Consider the following 22,912-nt stretch of genomic DNA (forward strand, 5'->3'; position numbering starts at 1 on the left):
TCTGTCTAAAAACCAAGTTGAACTAATGGAACAAAAGTGAGAATGTGTAGAAGGAAGAAAAAGAACATCAGTGCCTATTGCTTCAGCACTCTGATGCAAAGACTACAGTACAATTACATACTTCAGTTTAACTTCTACAGCAGTAGCTGAAGGCTTTAAGCACATACAGCTAATAGCACTACTATATGTGCCACTCTTAGAATACCATGAAAAATTAAACTTTGGGGTCAGGGGAAAGATCCTAGTCTCAGGGCTACCTCACACCATTAAATGTCTGAAATACAAAAAAAGCCCCTTCCTTTCTTGAAGATGCATGGCCTTTCAAGTACAATTGAACTACATGTGGGTTACTTTGAGGACTTCTCTGGAAAACTCTTTACCATCTGTGAAGTACCACTGAAGTTGAGAGCATTCTCCTAAACAGCGCAAAAATGAAACAATTAGGACATTTAATTGCAACAAAATTCAGTTTGCAGTTTGTTTTAATTGTGGCTTTCTTTGATGATATTAATAGTATCCCTGAAGGTGGTCAACTGAAAGTATTTCATGTAACTAGGAAAGAAAGATATATTTTACATTCACACATGCAGCAAAGTGGTGTAAGAAATTTAAAGTGAATTTAGCACTGAAAAGCAAATGAAAGCTATCTTCTCCCCCCAGCCAAACTGAAGGCCTGACACAGGCTAAAGGATTATGGTGCAAAACTCTGATACTGCAAATACGATGAATATTCCTCCCACCAAGTGACATGAACTGACTTGAGTTTATTATCATATTTTTAATTTTTTTCCCCAATACGGAAGACTGCAGCAGCGCAAAATGACACCAGATACATCACTTGTCTTGCTTTTGCTGCCTTTCAGCAATGCATTTATTTTGATAAGGAAAATCCACACACATTAAAATCATTTTTATTTTTCTCCATTTTTGACACCAAAAGTGAATGTCTTATGTTACAATTCTCTATAGGATGGACACAAGTTTAGCTATTTGGATTACTCAAAAAAGCAGTTGAGAAGAAAAAAACATTAAACAGGAAAAAAACCCCGAAACTATTGCTTTGCTACAAATCACCATGTCTGTCCCAAAGTTCACAGAAAGTAAAGCTTCCCCGTAGCTATAGTCTACACAATAATTGTACCTAGAGTAAAAAGATATTGACTATTAACTAATGTTCTCAGCTTTTTATAAGTAGCACTTTAAGAATAAGTAGTATGATTTATTGCAATTTTGTACCAAGCAATAAGACTGAACATCTGTATGCCGCAGATTTAAGCACACCAAAAATGTATACATTCACTTTTAAAAAATTTTTGCTTATCACTCTTCATTGGTAGTAGTGAAGTCAGCTGCCTGCTCAACCAAGTTACACAATAGAGAGTGTTTCAGCATGCTTCCACTGAGAAAAACAGTCAATGGCATGAAAGTAGTAAATCTCACCTTAAAAGATGAAACTGTAGCAGAAAATGCAGCAATGCCCTCTTCATATAAGAATAAAACTTCATATGGAATTTTCACACTTTGAGAATACTTTTCTACATGAATATTTAAAGATAATCACATAAAGCTGTGTTGGAAAGACCTCGCTTTTTTATAAAAGAAAAAAGACCACTGCTAAGGTTGGAATTTAGACTGCCTCAGAAAACAATCTTGACCCAATAAAGTATTTTAGTAGCAAATTATTATGATGTAGTTTTTATTTTCCACACATATTACTAATAAATAAGTTCCTCTAAAACATCTCTTGCCAATTAGGTTTGTATTCAGCTCCCACAACACTAAGCACTAAAATGAAGGGATACATTTAAATGAAGTTACACTTAAACGGAGTTACTAATATGATACTAAGACTTTTACAGAAATGCAAACAGGTTTACAGTTACTTTTACTAAAAAGTTACAGTAATCTACAGAAAAGGTTGCTGTTGTACTCTCTCAACATCCTAAGAGATCAAATGCAGTTATGTTGTTACTAAAAAAATGCATTTCCCTTTACCCCATGTTAAAATCCTTCTCTGCTCTAATCTAGGGACAGAAGTACAACTTCTTTTCTGTACAAAGGAAAAAATTTAAAGACACAGCTTCACATTTTACTACATTTTTGCCCTTCTCAGCTTCCAAGTTCTTGCAAAAAACAAATATACATTTTCTCAAAAGTGAATTTAAAGGATGTCCACATTAAAAAAATAAAGCCTACAAAAAGTTCAAAGATTTAAAAAAATGTTACTTCCATGGCAGTGATCTCCTCCTTGTCCAAAGTCCAGAAAGTTACTGATGCCCATTTAATATTCTCTTTCTTCATTTATCCAATTTATCAGGTTCCAATCACATTATTTGTAGGAAGTCCTTGAGCCGATGAGAGGGCAGAAGAGTTCTCTACAATTAAAAAACAGGAGATCAAATTGGGTGTGCCTTTCAGAAAGATATTCATTTGGCACTGCCCTGAGTGACCATTTTCAGGTATTTAGAAAAAGGATTTCCTTGATTAGTTTCCATTGACTGATAAACCAAAAACATGAAGACTGAAACAACAACAAAGAGAAGAACTTTTATCCACACGGGAACAGGACGTTCTTTTTTTATGGGTGGTTTCTCCGACTTGATGTCAGTCGAGGTACCATATTTTTGCGCATACTTAGAGTAACTTTCCTCCAGTATGAAGTCACTGTGCTCTAGGGGTCGGCTTGCAGCTCCTTTGATTGGTCTACGGCAGCTAGCACTGTTAATTAAAAAAAATAAATTTAAATACTGCATATTTAAAAGAGCAATCTAAGGTAGATCAGGAAGTTTTAGTATAATTTAAGAACTAAGAATTATTTCTGGTGAATACTATACCTGTATTTTAAAGCTTGACATATAATGATAAACATGTTAAAGTTAATTCAGTGTTCAAGCATACACTCTTAAAAAAAAAATCTCAAATGCTACTTCACCCTATCTACATAAAAAGGATCGTAACTGACAATCAAACTGTACAAAGTGTCTCCCTCTATTTGCTTTTTTAATGATTACTTACACAGCCCTGCCGGGATTTCTAAACTTAAGATTACCTCCAGCCAATAAAATATCCACTGATGGCTAAGCCAATACACAGAACTAGAACACAAAGTAGTAAAGATTAAAAAAAACCCCATGTACACTGCCAAGTTCTTATATACAAGGAGTACACATATATGATTTTTATTAAAGAAAAAAAAAAGGTGGTATGGATTTAATTAGACCTCAAAACAGGAGAGTAAACTTGAGTGGTCAGGAGATGCACTACAGTAGCAGTAACTGGTACTATATATTCTTCTTATGGTTAAGAATTTATGCAATTGCAGTTTAAATTGAAGCTATAATTAACATGTTGGAAACACAAGAGATGATTTCACATCTTTACATGGGGAAACTTTCTCATATCCTCTAAACAAAGCAGGTTTTTGTTATGCCTAATTAACCAGAGGGCTGCTTCAATTATTGTTTAAATTATAAAGAGTCAAAAGAAACCCCAAACGAAAAAAGCCCCAAAACCCACAAGCAATAGCATTTCCTAGATGCTATCCTTACTCATGCTAGGAGTAATCAACATGGCAAGACTGCCACTTAAAGGAAAAAACAGGGTATCTGAAAGTTCTTTCTGGCTTTACCCTCAAATATACGCTAGGAGATCTATTCTTAATTTAACAGCAGGGTTAAGCAGTTGCATCTAGCCAAAAACTTAAATATTGTAAGTCATTACCACAGAAAAGCCCTTTCCATTTAACTTTCACCATCCACAAAATTTCAGTAATAATTCCTACTATAGTACCACCCTGTTCTCCCTCCTCCAATTTAAATAAAGAGGGAGCTGTTTTGGTAACAAATCTATGTATATAGAATGGAAGAATAGGTGGCTGTCACAAATGTCATTGAGCCAGAGTATAAAAGCTGTTCCTCAGAAATCTATCAACATAATCAAAAGATATTTCTCAGCTTAAATAGGTTTACAAGAACTGAGAAAAAAGCCCCCATAAACCTTAGAAATACCTAATTCCTGTAGGTGTTGATACTTCATAAGGGAACATTTCTTTAAGAATATCCCTTTCTACTCTTCTTTCTTCTGTAGTTCTCTCCAGCACCTAGGAAACCAGAAACAGTTAGAGGCCAAACAGACAGCAAAACAAAAAGCTTCTGCATAGCTATCTCAGTGACCACAACCATGTGCAATTTGTAAGAATGAATGAGTTCACCCAGTGACATTCAAGAAGTTTATTTCTTGGGTTTTAGAAGTTTGTTTAACCTTAATTATTGGCAGCCATCCGGTCACTTTTGAGGTCTTAAAGCATTTAGTGATCTCCTCAGTTTCCTTTAAGATAAAGAATAAGTTGTATAAATCCTATACACCTGCCAGCTGATAATGTAGACGATCAAAAAAACTTAACCATCACCTCTATCATGGCTGTGTTGAGCGGATCACAGGACTGGTTGTGACCAACATGATTTAAAAAGCACTGATATGGGCGATCTGTCTCTTCTTGCTGTAATAAACCATGCCACAGTACAGTAAAATACTGACTGGAAAACCCCATCGGCAGTTTGGAATAGAACATCAAGTTTACCCACAACCTTCTATTTGACAACTAAGTCTACATTGCAGTCATATTGTAAATGAAGTGTTAATAGCAGCTTTATCTACAATTACATGAAAAGACAGCATAAAATTCCACAACACTACAGTATTACATGAATACAATTACACATACTTGCAGGTGCTTTAGACAGTTCTCCAAAATATATAATTTTTAGTAGCTTGAATAGGTTAACAGTAAAAGTTCTTTTCTTTCTTGATAACTGACAGGAATCTACAAATGCTTTTTAATTCAAGCATTTGGTCTAAAGTAATTCTACTACTGATTCTCTAAATTAAAGCACACTGTGCTTTTTCAGGATAGGCTGATTTACAAGCTCAAAGGGAGATAACCCAAGTCTACCCTACTTTGAGCTATTCAAATAATTTAAAAGAAAAAAAAAATCTCTTCTGTTTGGAAAAATAGAAGTACAAGGTGTTATCCCACATCAAAACATATTTGTCTTAGGAAAAAGGAAAAAATCATATTTTCACACACACACACACACACCCCAAATCTGAAAGGGGAAGATAAAAATAAGTTTATATTCTTTTTCATGTCATGTGAAAACACTAATTTCTTTTAACTGGTGCCACCCGTGCAATGACATCCTCCACCCCCCCTCTGTACTAAGAGGTAAGCACATACACACAAGAATTTTGTTCACAGAGAGTAAGCAAGAGCAATCTAAGTTTTAATTTATTTACTTCAGCTGTCATCAGTGGTTTCTTTGGTGTTCTTCTGGGCATGTCTGAGAGTTCACTGACTGACAGTGTAGGAGCTGCATGCTTGAAATTTCCAGGCACCCTATTGCCAACCTGGTGAGATTCAAAATTGTTCAAACTCAGAAACAGCCAAAATACAAAATGAAAAGGGGCAAGCTAGCAGAACCAAACAACAAAATCTTTATGTGCATTGAATATATGCGTGTTAGAAGTTAACTCGAGAAGGTTATGTAACAGATACTCCAAGATCAGCAAACACACTGCTCTATCATTCCAAGTAGTTTCTTTTAAGCCATTTAGAAACATAAAAGCTATTTAGTTCACAAGAAAAGCCAAACTTTAAAGCAAATATTCTGCCTGTACTTAAATAAATTAAGAAAGTATCTAAGCTTTAAAGTGATTCTTTTCAACCCTCCCCCCACAAAAGACATTAGATGGGACCTAGGTGTTGACCTAGTCCCATCTCAAAGTAAATAGTATTAGGTACTAAACAGATACTGAACATGCATTTTCAAAGACTACTGAATAGTCCTACTTTCCTTAAAACAGTCTTCTATTTGTCCAAACTAGAATGATTCTGTCAGTGAAGATACGTTACAGAAGAATACCACAACTGATTAAACATATTTACTAGGGTCTTGTTGCTTGCAGCCAATATAGTTTCATTTATGGCAGTACTCTCTGATATTACAGCATCATCTACAGGCAACTGTGCTGTAGCTTCCACCTGTTTGTTTAAAATAAAAGACAGCAATTGAATAAAAGAGCCACTGGCACCCTAAGAGTGAGAGGAAAAAAAAACAACGAAAAAAACAGGCTTGTCTATTACAAAAGCCTCTCATCACCCTTTTTCTTGGTGTTCTTCTTGACACTCTTGTAGACTCCCTAGAAAATGCCTGCAGAGGTCCACTTTTTGAAGATCCACTTGTCCAGACAGTCTCAGTAACTCCATCTTGAGAATAGGTCTATTCAAGCATCAAACACATGATCATATACATGAAAACCAGCTCGAAACATCGGATACTTACAACCAAAAGCCAAAACAGCATGCACACTCCAAAATCAACATGTCTACAATCAAAAAACTGTGGATCCTAATACATTCAATAATGAATAGCTAGCTAGATTAGTAGCATTGGTCATAATACTTACTTTTGTGCACACTGTTGTTCAAATACAGAACTGAACAGATAATGCCCAACAGTAAAAACTCCTAATTTGCTCACTGCCCTAGAATGAGCTAACACCACTAAGAGTTACATGAAGTCATGGACAGCATTCGTGAAACTTTCAGGCCCATTACATTTCCTTTCTACACACACACACAAATAAATCTGAGCATAAGCAGAAAGCATCACCTTGTTCTCTACACAGATAGGTCTCTATTCTCTCAAGTGGAGTTGGGCACAGTTTGTGCACAGCCACCTACATTTCAACAGGAACTAATCTTCTGCCACAGGGGTCAGGGGCAGAGATACTTAATGATCTTAAAAAGTTTCCACATACAGGGATGAAACTACAAATTTCCACATAACAGCAGGTTTAAACAATCAAGCCTGACACAGATCTCCACAAATCAAAGTTTTAGCATGAAGCAGCAAACTTTTGAATAACCAACAAATCATTCCCTATGCTTTACTGCAAGTTTCATGCTCAAAGCAAATACTCCCCTCAAAACTAATTTCAACATGGAAAGGGAGATGTGGATCTTCTTCCAGATTACATACAAGATTTTTTTTTAATTTGGTGAGGTTTAAAAATAAAAATTACTACTTTTTTAATACTGCAATCTCTGCACATTAACACCTCATACAGTGATATATCACCAAGTTTTTGGAAGTTACACTTATTGCTAAATAAAGTTATACACTGCAACTGTCAGTTACAGGTTCAAAAGTGGATGTTACTTCACTAGAACAGTATTAGGCCCAAAACAATGTGTTAAGAGAAAAGGCTGAGAAGTATTCATTAATTGAGGGGACAGTGAAACTAGAAGCTGAGCAGCTTTATGGTTATGATAAATTCTGTATAACAGGTACTAAATACCCAGCAGAGGGAGCACAAGTGTTTCACTTCATTCCAGAGTCACTAAAGTACTTTGTAAAACAAATACATAGACCCCAGTCCAAACAGATTCAGATTTTTTTAGAATTGTAGACTTCAGCCTAATTCTCCAAAATTCTTTACAATTTTAACAAACTTTTGATGAAACGTCTTCTAACCCCTTCTTAAATATTTACCAGACACTGCATTCTGTTCCTTCCTGCAACCTACAATCACAGTTCCCCATCTCAACCCCATACATTTTCTATTTGAGAGGTGTTCTTTAGAAGCTTAGAGAAAAAAAACTAATTTCAGAGTGTTTCTACTCCAACACAATCCACTTAGGAAAGCAGGAAGGAAAATTCACTCATACTAGTAACAAAGAGCTCCCCATTCCAGACTATTTGACTATGAATATCTTACTTATCTTCTAATGAAAAGTTAGAAGCACTTCACTAATAACTGCCTCTCTTCCTCAAATGCTTCATTCATATATTTTAAGTACCAACTTTCATTTTTTTTCTTTTCAATCTTTTCCTTAAAAAGTCTAGGAAAAACCAGAACGAACTGCATAAAACCCATCCAGACTTCAGTAGAACAGTCAACAGACAAAATAGGAAAGAAATAAGAATTGTTGTCTACAGTTATAATCATCCTCACTGTCAATAGAACAGGCCTCTATAACCCTATCAAAATGTAACACTCATGTTGGGTACACCAATTCCCTGTACGTAACCAGAGAAACCACAGCAGTGTCGTACATAAGCAGCATTCAGCAAGTGCTTCTAACTGTCAAAAAACTTATGAGCAGTAGAGCTACAGATTATAACTTTACCTCAGTTACCACTTACCAAGTTACTATACAGGTAGTAAAAAAAATATATATATACAGGGATGAGTAGGGGAACATAGCACATGCAGAATGTCATAATACAAAGTTTCAGGAGAGTGACTACTACTACATTGTTCGTTAACATTTACATTGTTTAGCCTGCTTCCTTCTGTGCAATGCCATTTACTATGATTTGTCAGGCTCAGTTTTGAACTCCTACTCGAGATTCACCTAATGGATTAGAAGGGGGTATTTAAATTAGGGTTTCCTGCCAACTTTTCACTATGAGGAGGTAGTAACAGCTGAGCTCAAGTTCATCCAGCCCTCCCTACTGACTGATAAGACCCATATGCCCGCTCAACCTCCCCACCCAGTTTCTTCTGCAACAGTTTGCCTAATAACTATCTATTTGCACTCTCTTAAGAGAGCAGCTACATCCAGCCATGCCAAAAGACAAACAGTCTTGTCAGCTATGTACGTCTGGTCTAAAACCAGTGCTGCACAGGACCTAGAAGTAACTAGCAAGTCTGCTCACACCACACTGCCCACCAGCTCAGCCTCACCATGCTTCAGACACTCAGTCTTTGAGCCAGTGCAACACAGTGCACGACAGTTGAAATAGTTCTCCAGAACGAGCATAGTCTCTTAACACATTAGCTGAAAACCTACAATGCAATTCTGCAGGAAGACAGGGAGAGAGAAAAAAAAAAATCTTCTCCATGTTCTAGCTTTGTTCTCAGGAAAATACATGACTACACACATTTGCTAGCCAAAAGCATTAAGTTGCTCTTGGCTTCAAGCAGCCGCAAAATTTTACAGGGAAGGTGGGTGGGGCTGTTTGTTTGGGAGTTTTTAGATGGTTTTGTCTGTTTTCTGTACTTAAAAAAAAAAAAACAACAAAAAACAAGAAACAATCAGAAGTTAAAAGGTAAAATGTTTAAACAAACTAAAGAGAGTTCCTGAAGAATTTGGCAATTTTGAAATTAGGTGATTTTTTTATTATTCCTTTGATTAACTCCTGGTAATTAAAATATGCAAGTTGCAAAATATTGCATTTGTACTGCACATGTAAGATTGCAAGACAAAACAGTAATAAGCTGATATTAATATAGTGAAACTGGATGACAAAAAATTGAATAAACAAATCATCACTTAAAATGCCACAAAAATACCTCCCTAGATCTTTTATTCTGTAAGCAAGTTCCTGAAGACTAAGTTTTGTTTGTTGACAGCAGAATGGAATATCTTCATTACACTGAAGCTGGCAGGGGTAACTTTTTTGAAAACAGTAACTCTTAAAACACAAGAAGATTAAGATGCTCATTATAAAGACCATTACAAGCAGAAGTTGCCTCAACAAATTAAAGAATATTTGGGGCATTGAACCATGTGTGTGTTTCAATTTTTTGAAGTAAAATCTGTTCAGCTTGTACCCTAAAACTCCAACTTAAAATAAGCAAATTAGTCATGGATCTCCATAACTGTGTTGTATTACTCAAGGTCATATAGCAGCATTTTACCTGCTTTAAGAGACATCCATAGCTAAAGCATTTTTATACATACACACACACACTGAATAGCAAGAATCTGGCATTTAACAAACTACTGAGAAATGTCATTGCGATCTGCTAAAATACACTGAGCAATTAACAAGTCAAATTCTGAGTCACTGAATGTTTCTTTACAAGTCCTTTACTGTAGCATAACTCCACTACTTACTGGTCAGATGAACAACACTGTAAAGACTAAGTATCCTAGGCTGGGGAACAGGGTATTTAGTGACACTTTCATATCAGAAGGACAGATCAGCCATCAACTACCAAACCATGTATTCAGCAGTTTGAAAATCAGAGATGCTTCTGTAAAATCCCTCTTGCATCAACACAGCAGAACTAATATTTATAAGACAGGTGATACATACAGGGAGATCTACACTTGTTATTTATTCTTTTTCTTCATAGGAGAATGTTTTCAACATATTCATGCTTATTCTAGCACTGCTGCTGCAAACATAGTTGAAGAAAAAATATTATACAGATAGCTATTGTATGTGTGGACACACATACACACACCTATACATATAGGCATATACCCAAATATGTTACTTCACATATTAAATTTAAATGAATCATTAAACAGATGTATTTAAGATGAATACCTGTATCTATAGCTATCTAACCATATATATGTTTTTAAAAACACTTCTTTAAAAAGCCAAAAAACCCACACACCCCTTTGTTTAAACTTTTTTATTTTTAAACTTTTTCTTTTTTTCTGTTCAAGCATTTTTTTTCTTTTCTTTTAGACTTTTTTTTTTTTTGAGAAATCACTGCTTTTATTAAATCAAGTTGATTACAAGCATCCAACAGAAAGCCATCAGCCCATGTGACTTAAAAATCTGTAGGGTTTCCAAAATGAAACATGTTAAGATTGCCTACTATTCTTCTCTAAGAAGTGCTACAGCAGCTGGCAAGTCAAACAAACAGCTTGTGGCAGACAATAACTTTGAACATTATCAGACATGCTAAAAACAGCTGCTACAGTTAATTCACAAGATTTTCATGCTATATTAGAACAGGCTTTCTAGAAGAACTTTTAAAAAACAGCATAGCTTACTTAGTCAGATGTGATGTTAAAAGCAGTAAGGTGTTCCATTAGTAGCTGTTCCACATGCTGCCATGATAAACATACCTGGTTGTGTTCAACAACTCTTTTTTGTTTGAGTGCTACTGGCGTCTTTGTCCTGGTTTTCAGAGGTTCTCTCTTCTCAAGCCTCAGCTCAGTCTTCGGATCTGCAACCAGTTTTAATATAACTAGTTTCTATAATACTACTAGTTGTTGGACTACTTGAAACCAAATGTATTTTAATAAAAAATAATTTTAAGAGACAACTCAACTCTTATGAGTTACTATTTCCTTAAAAAGCTGTGAAACAGATACATTTCTCTAGTAAACTTATAAGAACAAAGACATTTGAAGAATAACCTTTAAATTATTTTAAAATGCTGACCCACGTATTTATGTTTTCTGCTAAAAATCCTACAATTCATATAAGCTTTGACCAATCCAGCAGTTCCATGTAGAAACTGGTATCAAACTGCAACTCCTTTAACTGAAGTACCATTCTACTATTGATTGTAAGCTTGTCAATGTTGTTTGAAGTTGTTAGCTTAGTTTCTCCTAATATATGTCCTTTTATATAAAACCCTATTTTTGATGCAGTAGAAAGGAGAGTGGTTAGCAGTCATCTCATCAATAAGAGGATGCATTATTTCCACTGCTTTTCTAAAATTCTAATAGCATTAAACCAACATATTTAAGATTTACTTATAAAAAACTTTTTTTTTTGTAAGGGAGAAGGGGAATAATTAGGTTTGAGTTTTTTCCCCAGTGTGTGAACAGTAATTATATGAAGAATATGTAATAAGAAGTTAGCTGTCAATTGTGACTGGGCTCTTGGGTGTCCCAAACATTAATAAATCAATCTCTAACACCCTTTCCCACTTAAAAGTGCAAGAAACAAAGTAGAAAAAACAAACCCAAATATGCAAGGCAGATCAATCCAATTACTAGCTGTATTTCAACCCCTTCTGTCCTAGGTCCATGGAAATTCCTGTAAAAACAACCCACCCCACTCCTAAAACCAAACCACACTAAATAAGAATCTTCTAACATTCCCTGCAAGTAATTCTTTAAAACCTGTGCCGCTTTTATTTTTTGTAAATTGCAGAATGGTGTGTTTTCAGTTCCACTTCCCCCAGCATTACACTTTCTTGATACAAACTTGATATTAAAACCACAAAAAAAATTACACTCAGGACCAACCAATCAAGCCACCCCGAACTAAGTCCATAAAGAACAGAAAAAGGAGCTGAATCATAAGTGTTAGATATTAAACAGAAAAGAACAAAAGTTTAATAAACAAACATTCATTCACTACCCCACAGTAAATAACTACTGTTATTTACTGCGAGCATCAAAAGACAATTGCACTGGTACTTGAGTATGAAGTGCAAAGAACATTGAAACACCCAATATGCAATTCTCCTGTCTATTGGATTTACCTGTTTCAGTCTGGGGAAATTGGATAAAAGGGACCAGTTCAGTAGCAAAAGTTTTTCTTTCCCAGACCAAGCACCTAGATCACTGTGCTGATCCAGTACATGATTGACATGGCCCGCAGCAGGATTGTAGGAGAATAGATTGTGGAAGATTAGGAATGGGGCTGTGGCCGAGCCTCATCCCTAATGGGGTGCAGCTGTGTAAGACAGGTGAACGGCACTGAGGAAGGATGGAATGCTGATTTGTACTGACCAATCACAAAAGAGTAAAAGGGCACACAGGTGTTATGCATGTGAGAAACAAAGGTATAAAGAGTTAGGAGGCCAGAGAAAAAACATTTTTGCTGGCCCTGCTGCAAGGAGAAAAGGTCAGGTGGTTCTGCTAGAGATAAGAAATAGCTTGTACAGAAGAGGAAAGGAGAGAAGGCGTCAATGTTGCGTGGAGCTGCCTGTGAGAATACGCACAAAAAGGTAGAGTTTTTGCTGTAGTATAATAAACTGATGGCAGCAGTTAGTTTGAGACCACTGTCCAGTGGTGCCAAGCACTGACTCCAACACAAGATCATATCCTCTTTAGCTTATTTCTACTGCAAGTATTATTCATGTATAATTTGAATCATTCTCATGCAAGTTCCATTCAAGTCTTACCTTCTTCATTGTCACTGTACTGGTCAGAATCATTGTTTCCGTTCTGTCTGGTGTTCTCAGTAGTTGAAATCTCCGGGAGAGGCACAGGTGCCTTCAGGTCAGGACCTCGTTCCATTAGTTTCAGAAGCTTTTTCTCATAAAGTTTCCTAGTAGTAGCTATAATAAGGAAGGATACATGTTAAAGAAACAATTTTAATCTTTCCTGGCTTGACTGATAGAATTTAGCTGTTACATATTCTTTGGGAATTTCTGAACATAGTGTTTTATTTTTAATCAGTTTGTAAGGCCCAGAATGTGTGTGTGTGTGTATATATATATACACACATACATACCTCTAGGTACATAACTCTGCCTCTAAGGCTTCTAACTTTTCAGTTTAAGAGAATACTTAAACTTAGACCTCTCCGTACACTGAAAGTTATAGAAAGAAAATCTATGGAAAGTGAATTCACCTGCTTCTTAGCTGTTTTTGCTTCATATGCTGCAATAGAAAAGTTGTTATTACCTCCCCAAAAAATTAGTAAATTTGATATTGCAAAAGCAACAATTTCCATGCTAATTGCACTATTATGCTCCTAATTCCCTTACCCTGCAATTAATGCCCCTGCCTTTGCCTTGCTGTCAAACTCAGTCCAATAAGCATGAGAGGTGCTGCAAGCAATCAGCAACAACAGAATTTTCTGCTTGCTGCCATCTAGCCATCAGGTTGGTTTGCCTGACCTAAGAAGACAGCTGTTTAAAACATTGAAAGACTAGCACATACTTCCTCATCTGGACTTTGCTGGCAAAAATCTGTAGAGGTGACTGGTACCTGAGCTGTTAACTGCAGGAAAAAAAATATTCTAACTTTTAAAGTTTTCTGATAAGAGGAAACCACCATTTAAAAGAAATGGCAGCCTCTCAAGGAAGAGTCCCTACCCTGTAAGAATTAAAGGAAATAATTACACCAAATGTAAATGCCTTTCTAGTGGACTACATAGGTTCTTGAGTTTTTCATATTTGAGTACTATCCAAGAGGTACAGGATGAATGGCAAGGCATGCAGAATCAGCTAACTGAAAATATTACAGATAATACTTTGAATACACATAGGACTGCAGGCTCAGTCACAGTCCTATGAACAGTTCTATCCTCCTAGGATTTCAAGAACATTCCACAGAAGACTCTGCATACTACAGACAATCTTCTTTTGAAGAGTTGTGAAATCAAATTCCCTTGCCATTAGGCTACTACACAATCTGAAAGCCAAGGCACTTTGATCCCACATCACAGATGAGTGCCCAAGGCAGGAGATTAGGGTCAGGACTACTCCTGACATAGACCAGTACACAGGACAGAATGCTAGGCTAGAAAAAAAAAAATATTAGCAAAGGACAACATTACTGCACAATGTAGTAAGTAGGAAATGCTCTAGGGATAGGGAAGTTCCCTGTTCTCATTCTGCTCTCAGTACTATTAGGTTATTATGTAAGATGTATTTCCTATTTAAGTGGGCCCAGATCTAACCCTCTGTATCAGAAGACCTAACCACCCCAGCACTGACCTTTACGTAAGTTACACAGCTTCAGAACAGAAGCTGGAACATCTCCAGCTGGCCTAGAACGCAAAAAGCAAACTGCAGACTTGCCCATGTACAATGCTTCAAGACTTCCCAATGTGAACAGTTCAACGAAAATGTCCTAGGTGGGAAGCAGGATTGCAGCAGTACTGGTACTAAAAAGTAACTGAATCAGGGAAACTTCACAAGTGATGGTTAGAGAGAAATACTGGTTCAATTGACCTACCTACAATTGGGCCAGGATTTACTCCATACTTCATAAGTTGCTCTTGAAGGTCTTCATTGCTCATCTCTGTTATATCTAGGTCATCCTTCTCCTCTGGTCTGGGTTTGTCAGTTTTCTTCGTAGCTTTCTGAGAGCAGGAGGGAGAAATGAGACAGGGTATTTCCAGTTAACACTTTTTCTTCTAAGGAAACAGAAGACATAAGAGTACTAAACTAATAAACCCAGAAAAAAATAATTCTATTCTCCTCCATGATCACTATTAAAGCTTATATGAAACAGTACAAAAACATTTACATCTACTAGGAAAACATGCACAACTTTTCTACTTAGGAAGGAAATACCCATTACAAGTCTCCTCCAGAGTTAAAACAAACAAACAAAAAACCACTCATTTTTCTGGTCTTGTGTTTTAATTTGAAGTTCAAGTATACAGTGGGAGGGGATTGCTTTCCTGTGACTGGAGCAGTAAGCTTCTAGCTGTTTCACTATCACTACACAAAAGTACAGATGTTAACGTTACATTGGCATTTCTTTGCATTGTTTTTCTACCTGGTAGGACAGCATTTCTTATTCTAATGATACAAAACAAGTTCTTTAGTATTTACATACTTTCAACCAAGTTTCCAGAACTCCCATTCCTACTTGTCCTGTCATTCTCTCTGAGATTACGTGAGTGTTACCAGGAAAGGCAAAGATCAGAAACAGCCTCAAATTTTCAAAATCCTGCTTGTCTGCTTAGGCCTCTGCTACTTGTAGCTCTAACAAATTCTAAACCCAACTTTCACAACACTACTTGAACACTTGGACTGCACCGTATCACCACATACGATGTGCTATCACCACATATGATGGCTATCAAAATAATCCACTGAGATGCTACTCCTAAATTAGCAGTTTCTACTCGATCCAGCGTGATCATAACATTGCTTCAACTTGGGAAGCCTCTGTTACTACAATAGGCATTGTGAAAGAGGTAAGAAACAAGCATGCTAAGGGTTTGCATGCTGTTTACTGTAAACAAACAATGTCTACACTTACCATTTTTCTCAACTCAGTTGTCCAGAGGGCTTATCTGTTTTTTTCTGGTACTAACAAAAGACTAAAGTTCTGAATCTAATTATGTAATAAACAACACTCAGTAACAATTAACAGGTCTTTTTCTTGTTGCATTTTAGAAGATAGCAACACAACACTTTAAGATGATTTACATGAGCCAACAGTATCTACCTAGCTATTAATGCCACTTTGATATTTGTTTCCATGCAAGCTTGGTCTTGCCTCCAATATCTTTGCATTTTAAAGCTAAGCAGAGAGTTTCCCAAATATATCTGACCCCAAATTTTCCTCTGACTCCTGGATATGCCAGCATGATGAACTTAAAATCAGCTGCTGAAAAGCAACAGAATCTCCAAGAAATCATGGGATTTCTTTATTCTAAGAAATAAGACTCCAAACAGCCTGAAGAAAGTATAGGGTCATTAAAATGGCAGATTTGACTACAGACAGATTTACAACTCACTTTATCAGTCATTCCACTCCTAATTAGTTTTTGAAGCAATTGAGCCTCCTTACGCAGTACACAAGAAACAATCAACCTGCAGCTGCACAAGATTTTTATTCACTTTTGAAACATGTTGGTCATAACATTATGTCAAATTCATATTCAATGTGTTTTTTCTGGACTACTGAACTGTCCAGACAGAAAAAGTTCCGAAAAAAAATGCTGGGTTTTCTTGTTGAGGTTTGTTTAGACTACTGAGGGCTCTGGTATTTGCCCACATCACCAAGCAGATTAACCATGATGCTATTCCAAATTTCAGAAGAAAATTACCATGGTGCAGGAAACTGACATTCCAATGACACTTTAGAAACTGGAAACCTAATGTATCTTCTCCACCTTTGTTCACTTAGAGGCCACAGAAGATACTATAACAATACAGACCAGAAAAACTACTGAGCATTCTGGATGCTTTACAGAAATCTCAGCCAGCAGAAATCTAACTGCAACTAATGAGTGCTAGGGTACTCTAACACAAATAAATTCACATCTCTTATAGTTTCTTTATGACTTTTTTCCTTCAAACTACCATTTCACTTTTTCCTGCACTACTGTCACAAAGAGAGATCATAAAAATAGCAGTTTCACCAAAGAAAAAGAGTAGGGAGGAGATGAAGAGAGTTGAAAGTAACGTGTTCTTCAGTAACTAGGTCAGATGTGTTTGTTTTGTGTTTTGCAAGGTCACAGCTTTTACTTTTGAACACCTATTCTCCTTAGAGCAGGAGCAAATTACCTCCCTCATACAAGTAGAAAGCTGCCATTTAACCATTTACTGGACCACAAGAGGAGTCCCAGAAACATAGGGCAGGATAGAAGAATTTGTCATACCTCAGCTGTGCTATGACAGCATTAACTTCAGCAACAACCCTAGCTTTATTTACCACCACTATTATGGTGTGATGCACCACTAGACCTCCTGTGCATCATGGCAACTTATCCACTTGGACTACACCATAAGACAGATCAAAAGAGATAGCTAAAAAATTTAACACTGAAAATTAAAAACAAACTGACCCCAAAATCCCACACCTGCATTTATCTGTTCTACAACCACTAGTAAAATTTGTCTTACTGTGGTGCAGAGATGAAATACTTAAAATGAAATTGTGGCAACATTCAGGATTTGCCAAAGTAAGGTGCAGCTGACTACTTTGCCCATAACGTAAATATTTTTGCAATAATACACCCAAATCTATGTAAATATTTTTGCAACAATATACCCAAATCAATAAATCCTTATCTGAAAATCTTCTAATCCCATTCAGAGCTCAGAGCATAAAAAAATACTTCTAGTCATTGCTGTTTTCTAGTAAACAGAAGATGGAAGACTACCTGCATACTTCACTTGAGATATTTGTTCACAGACAGCAATTTGGTAGTGGTATCTGTCAGGCCCAGTTTCTGACTGCCTAGGAACTAACTCGTGAACTAACTCCAAACAAGTAGTGAAGTGAATTATAACCATGGGGGCTGCCACACAGCATTCTCACAACTAGGGCCACAGAAAAACAACAGTATAGGAGAAGTTCATCTTCTCAAGTACCATCTCTCAACAGCACAAAGCTTTCACGTTCTTTTGTAGCAAGAACAGCAGAAAACACAAGCAACCAGAATTCACACTTGGAAACTACCTACTCCTCACCTTTGGCATTCCTGCTGAATAGAAACCAACAGCCAGAGACCAGCTTAATCAGGCAAACTTCATAAGCACCTCTACTAGTCCTAGCACTGTCCCAAAAACAACCATAAGGAACATGTTGAAGAAACTGTTGAAGAAACTATGGGCATCACTAGAAAACTATTTCCAAATCCCAGGGTAAATGGCATCTACATCAGAATACACAATGATTTTAATCCCAAACAGGTACAGCTTCATCACTAGATGCAAAAAGGGTCAGCACTTATTTATGATTTCTCTGAATGGGGTTAAAATAGGCTAAAGAAAGCCCAAATCACACCAACAGAATGCTGTTTAAATCTCCAGTTTGCAGAGTTCCCTCTGGTAACAAATAACTATTTCTCTTAGGAGATGTGAAGATAAGGAATTGGATATGCAAAGTGTTAATAATAGATTTACAGTGTGAAATAGATAGGTCTTTATTCTCCTTGTACTTTTACTCTACCATACACAATCATTTTCTGCAGTAGAATTTCCTTTTTTAAGAATCAAGTCCTACTGAACTTTTTATCCTTAAAGGCCCGGAGACAATATTTACTAATAGCTACAGGACAGACAAAATAAACAGTGGAAAGGAAATTATGCAGCACCAAATAGTGATACGCACAACTTAAAGATATGCACTACCTTTTAACCATAATTACTAAGTGCCAGACTTAGAGTTTCCAAGCTTATGTACAGTAACAGTTATAAATTATAAGATTATGGACTATTCAACATTTCCACCCCCTTCTCCTCAGATAGTAATTTCCATGTTACTTGGTGCAGGAAATGTACCCACTCAAAGTCTGAAGGTGCAGAACAGCACGGCAGGATCTCTCACTGCAGTGGGAATTACTTTGGTCATCTCATCCCTGCTGCCCACAACGTTCTCTCAGCCAGCAGATGGGCGCCTTTTAAAAGGCCACAAAGGATCCAAACTGTATTTTGGGTGACATTTGTGCAGAAATCATAATTAAGATATACAGCCACACAAGAAACACCAAATAAATTCTCTACTTCCACTGAGCACGCACAGATGCTTTACACTGTCTCACCTATCCAGTACACTTTCCACACAGCTAGTCTTCAAAAACTACCAGTTTTACTATTACCTTCTCTTTTCCAGTAGGGAAAGGGTTGAAGCTCTTGTTACCTCAGCTACAGCTATTACAACCACAGCATTCTAACTATGAAGAGCTGAAGCTGGCTCTTTATTTACTTGGCTACTTGATTAGAATAAAAACCCCCAACAATCCAAACAAACAACTCTCTCTCCCTCCACCACCATCAAACCAAATATCTTTATCTGACGGGTGTCTTGTCTGATCCTTCAAACAAGCCCTTCAGGTCCAAATGTTCTCATCATACCTTCATTAACAGGAGACATTTAACTGATCTTTTTCATACCATCACTTTAAAGGCAATGAAAGACATGAAATACACAATAAGCTCAGTCATCATAATCTACACATTCTAAGCTCTGAATAGTTCCTGTTTGACAGACAGCATCAAGACAATATTTTTGATACATGCATTAAAATAATGGTCCTAGAGAAGCAAAGATGTAATTTCATAGTTACTTTTCCTGTGAGCACAGGTATGTGCTGATATTCAGCCCATAACTAACCAGGACAAGGGGCACTCAGATGCAGAAAGTTCACCCTGCAGCAGAACACTGTCTTGCATACCTGGTCACTGTCCTCACATACCTCTATGCTAAACAGGCTTAGAGGAAAAAAACCCAACAACAACAACAACAAAAAAGTCACTCAAAAACATAAGTAGAGCTGGAGAGGCAAGCTCCTCCAGACAATGTTATCAGACTGAGGCGCAAACAGGCATGATTTTAAAAGCTTTTCCTCTTCTGGTAGGAATGTATATTGAAAGTGAGCTATATGTACTTGGGTTGGATAGAGCTAAGCCAGAAGAGTGATGGATTCAAAATACATAATTTGAACAGAATTCAAACTATGGGATTTTGACTCTGCACAGCTATTTTATAAACAGAAAATAAGCACCTAAATGCATCATCAAATGCAAAAAACCACTAAAATGACAGCATAGGTAGTTCAAAATTACTAATGACTACAGTCATGTCAAAACTCTATTGCGAGTATTAAGAGATGCGGTGTGGCTTTCAGTGACTGGAGCACGGATATTCCGACTATTCCCTCGCACTTGTTGCTCACACACGTTCCAAGGCAAGCGCTGCCCGCCCCGCTGCAGGAGCCCGAGGGCGGCCGCGGGATCCCGCAGGAGCCGCAGGAGCGAGCGCCCCCTGGCGCCGGGCCCGGCCCGCGCTGCCCCACCCTGCGAGCCCCTGCACAGGCGACCCGGCCGGGCTGCGCCCAGGGGCTTCTGGCTGTGTGCCCGTCATAAAGGGAACGGCGAGCGGGCACAGAGAGCCCTGCGGGATGGCCCGTTCCTTTATCTTATTCCTCCTTTCCATAAATCCTTGCAGTTCCAGCTTGCCCCCTTGCCCCTTATTCCTAACTTCTTGAGAAGTCTGAGTGCTTTCCTTCCTGCCCTCTCTTAATCTTAGCAAGAGATTTTGCTTTGGTTTTTCATCAGAATCCCAGTCCCCTGGGATGTCACTCTTCCTCTTCTTTCCAGCTGTTCTGGGGGAACATGGCTCTGGAGACGTGTGTTTTGAAGGAGAGCTGCTCAGAGAAGCACCTTATGCCAAAAGACATTAACAGGGACGACAGTCAGGATATAAGCAATTTCAGAACTACTCACATGGCACAAAGGAGGCAACAAGTACACATCATCCAAGTTTGTTTTGCTTGGCAGGTATTGTTTGGGATTTTTCTGAGTGTTTTGGTTTGGGGCAGGGTGGCAAGGGGAAGGCAACACAACACAGGGCACAACGGACCCAAATCTGAGCAACTCTCACCAGAGTATTTGCTTAAATTCTGGAACTTTTGATGATACAGTGCTCTGATACTAACACACAAGATAAGCATAAATAGCACAGAGCCTTCCAGATATTGTTCACAAAAGTGTGGGCGTACCACCCATTCTGTAAACATCAAAAAAGTCACCCATAATTGTTTAAACTTAAGCACTGTGGAAAGGAAAACTCAGATCTAGGAAAGGAACTAGCAGTTCTGAGATATTCCTCCACCAACATGCATGAAACAAGTCAGATTCAAGCTCATCCTGTTTTACTCAAAAGCACCTTATGAATGCTACAAGCAGACTACTCCGATAGAAGTGCCTGTTTCACTGTAACTGCGTTCAGTGAATGCCAGTGAAGTGTTGAAATAGACAGATGCTACGATAAATAACCTGGTTTTAGAGATCTCTTCCTCTTGAAGTTGCAGTTTTCAATTTTTTAATTCAAGAACTCTTCTCTTGGGCTTTTGAAGGTTAAAGCGTCAAAGACCTTAGAAGGACTCCATTTCTCGGCACTCTCTTAACTAACGACCTTTGAAACACAGTATCTAAGATACAATTAAATAGTTGTACTATCACACACACTGGGACACCGGAAGCTGATAATCATTATCCAAGTCTTTTCTCGAGACCAGACATCTGACGATTATCAATTGCAAGATTCTTGTCTCGATATATGCAAATTTATAGTCTACTTATGAAAAATTAAGAAGGAAATTACATTTTCCCAAAGAGAAAAGATCCAAATGGCATCAGCTTCCCCTCTTTCCTTACACGTGTAAACTCCAAGAAAACAAGCACAGCGGACGAAGTGAACAGGCACCAGAGGCGCTTTGCTATAAAACACATCTTAGAGGTACGAGCAAGACACCTACGTTACCCAGACCTTCTTTACACAAACAGTCCACTTCACCAAGCGAAACAAACCAGCTGTTCCCTCACAGCTTCATCCTTTCATTCAGAGGCATTTACACTGAGCAGCATTGCTGCCGTACAAACCAAGGCAGCGGACGGGACTCCTGTCCCGAGCAAGTTGCAACCTCATGCAGTTCTCTTGCTTCTCTCCTCCAACCCCGAAATAGTCTACTTAGGAGATCGCTCGCCAAGCTACAGTAAAGGTTTCCCAAATTACAGTGGGGGCTGTCGCAATCCCCACAGGCGGTCGCGCTGCCCCTGCCCCCCAGGCAGGCGCTCCAAGAGGCGCTCAGGGCGGGACGCATCCTGGAGGAGCCGCCGGCCCCGGCATCGACCCGCCGTCCCAGCGGGTTCCCGAGGCGCGGTGACCGCCCGGCAGCGCCGCTGCTCCCTCCCGTGCGGCGGGACGGTCCCGGCGGGGCGCGATCCCCCCTCAGCCGAGCCGGAGCCTCCCCCGGCCCCGTGCGGGGACCCCGGCGCGCCCAGCCGCTCCCGGGGCCGCGGGCGGGGGCGGCCGGCCCCGTTCGGGCGGGAAAGCGGGCCCCAGGCTGCCGGAAAGCCGGGGCGGCGCGGGCGGGAGGCGGCGGTACTCACCCGCCCCGCGGCAGCAGCACCGCGGCTCCGGGCGCCGAGAGGTGTGGGCTCCCGCTCCTCGTCGCTGGAAAAGTCGGGCTGCGCGAGGGAGGGCGGGTTACGGGCGGTGAGGTGCTGCAGGTAGAGCTGCACGTACACGTCCTTGCGCTGCTCGCCGCCCGGCAGGCTCACATTGTTAGCGATCAGCTCGCTCTTCAGCTTCTCCTTGGTCAGCACCGACGGATCCGCCAGGAACTCGGGCATCGCCGCCGGCCGCAGCCGCCGCCGCTCTCCCGAGAGAGGCACCAACAAAGCGCGGGGAGAAGGGGCGGGGGGCGGGAGGAGGAGGACTCGTCTGCTCCGCGCCGGGGACCAGCTCCACAGCGGGCGGCCGCGCGCACCAAGCGCTCCTTCCCAGCCGGCAATAAACCGCGCCCTGATTGGCGGGGAGGAAAACGAAGCGGCCCCGCTATTGGCTGGCGGGCGGAAAAGGGGCGGGGCGCGCGGGAGCGGCAGCGTTGGTGCTTTGCGCGAGGAACAGTAACGCAGTTTAAATTCGGCTCGGGCGGGAGAGGCGCGCGGGGCGGCGCTCGCGGGCGCGGGGGGGGGCAGGACGGGCCAGGACTCC

General features: G+C 39.2%; 1 protein-coding gene across 4 annotated transcripts; it reads right to left on the minus strand.

Annotated features, from left to right (window-relative positions):
- Positions 1-838: 838 nt before the first annotated feature.
- TMPO (thymopoietin) lies at positions 839-22,678 on the minus strand. 4 transcript variants are annotated; one of them, XM_083859145.1, is made up of 9 exons: positions 22,306-22,678; positions 14,681-14,807; positions 12,898-13,053; positions 10,880-10,980; positions 6,159-6,278; positions 5,945-6,040; positions 5,296-5,406; positions 4,008-4,099; positions 839-2,718 (listed from the first exon to the last, which is right to left on the minus strand). In XM_083859145.1, the coding sequence occupies exons 1-9, from the start codon at positions 22,546-22,548 to the stop codon at positions 2,427-2,429; spliced, it is 1,338 nt and encodes a 445-aa protein (XP_083715271.1). In that variant the 5' UTR covers positions 22,549-22,678; the 3' UTR covers positions 839-2,426. The 4 variants fall into 4 exon arrangements, with proteins under 4 accessions (XP_083715271.1, XP_083715272.1, XP_083715273.1 ...); XM_083859146.1 differs by lacking the exon at positions 6,159-6,278 and having other exon boundaries at positions 22,306-22,676; XM_083859147.1 differs by lacking the exons at positions 5,945-6,040; positions 6,159-6,278 and having other exon boundaries at positions 22,306-22,675.
- Between the last annotated feature and the right edge of the window lie 234 nt (positions 22,679-22,912).

The sequence above is a fragment of the Zosterops lateralis genome (assembly GCF_965231275.1).
Source record: "Zosterops lateralis genome assembly, chromosome: 4".
NCBI lineage: Eukaryota > Metazoa > Chordata > Aves > Passeriformes > Zosteropidae > Zosterops > Zosterops lateralis.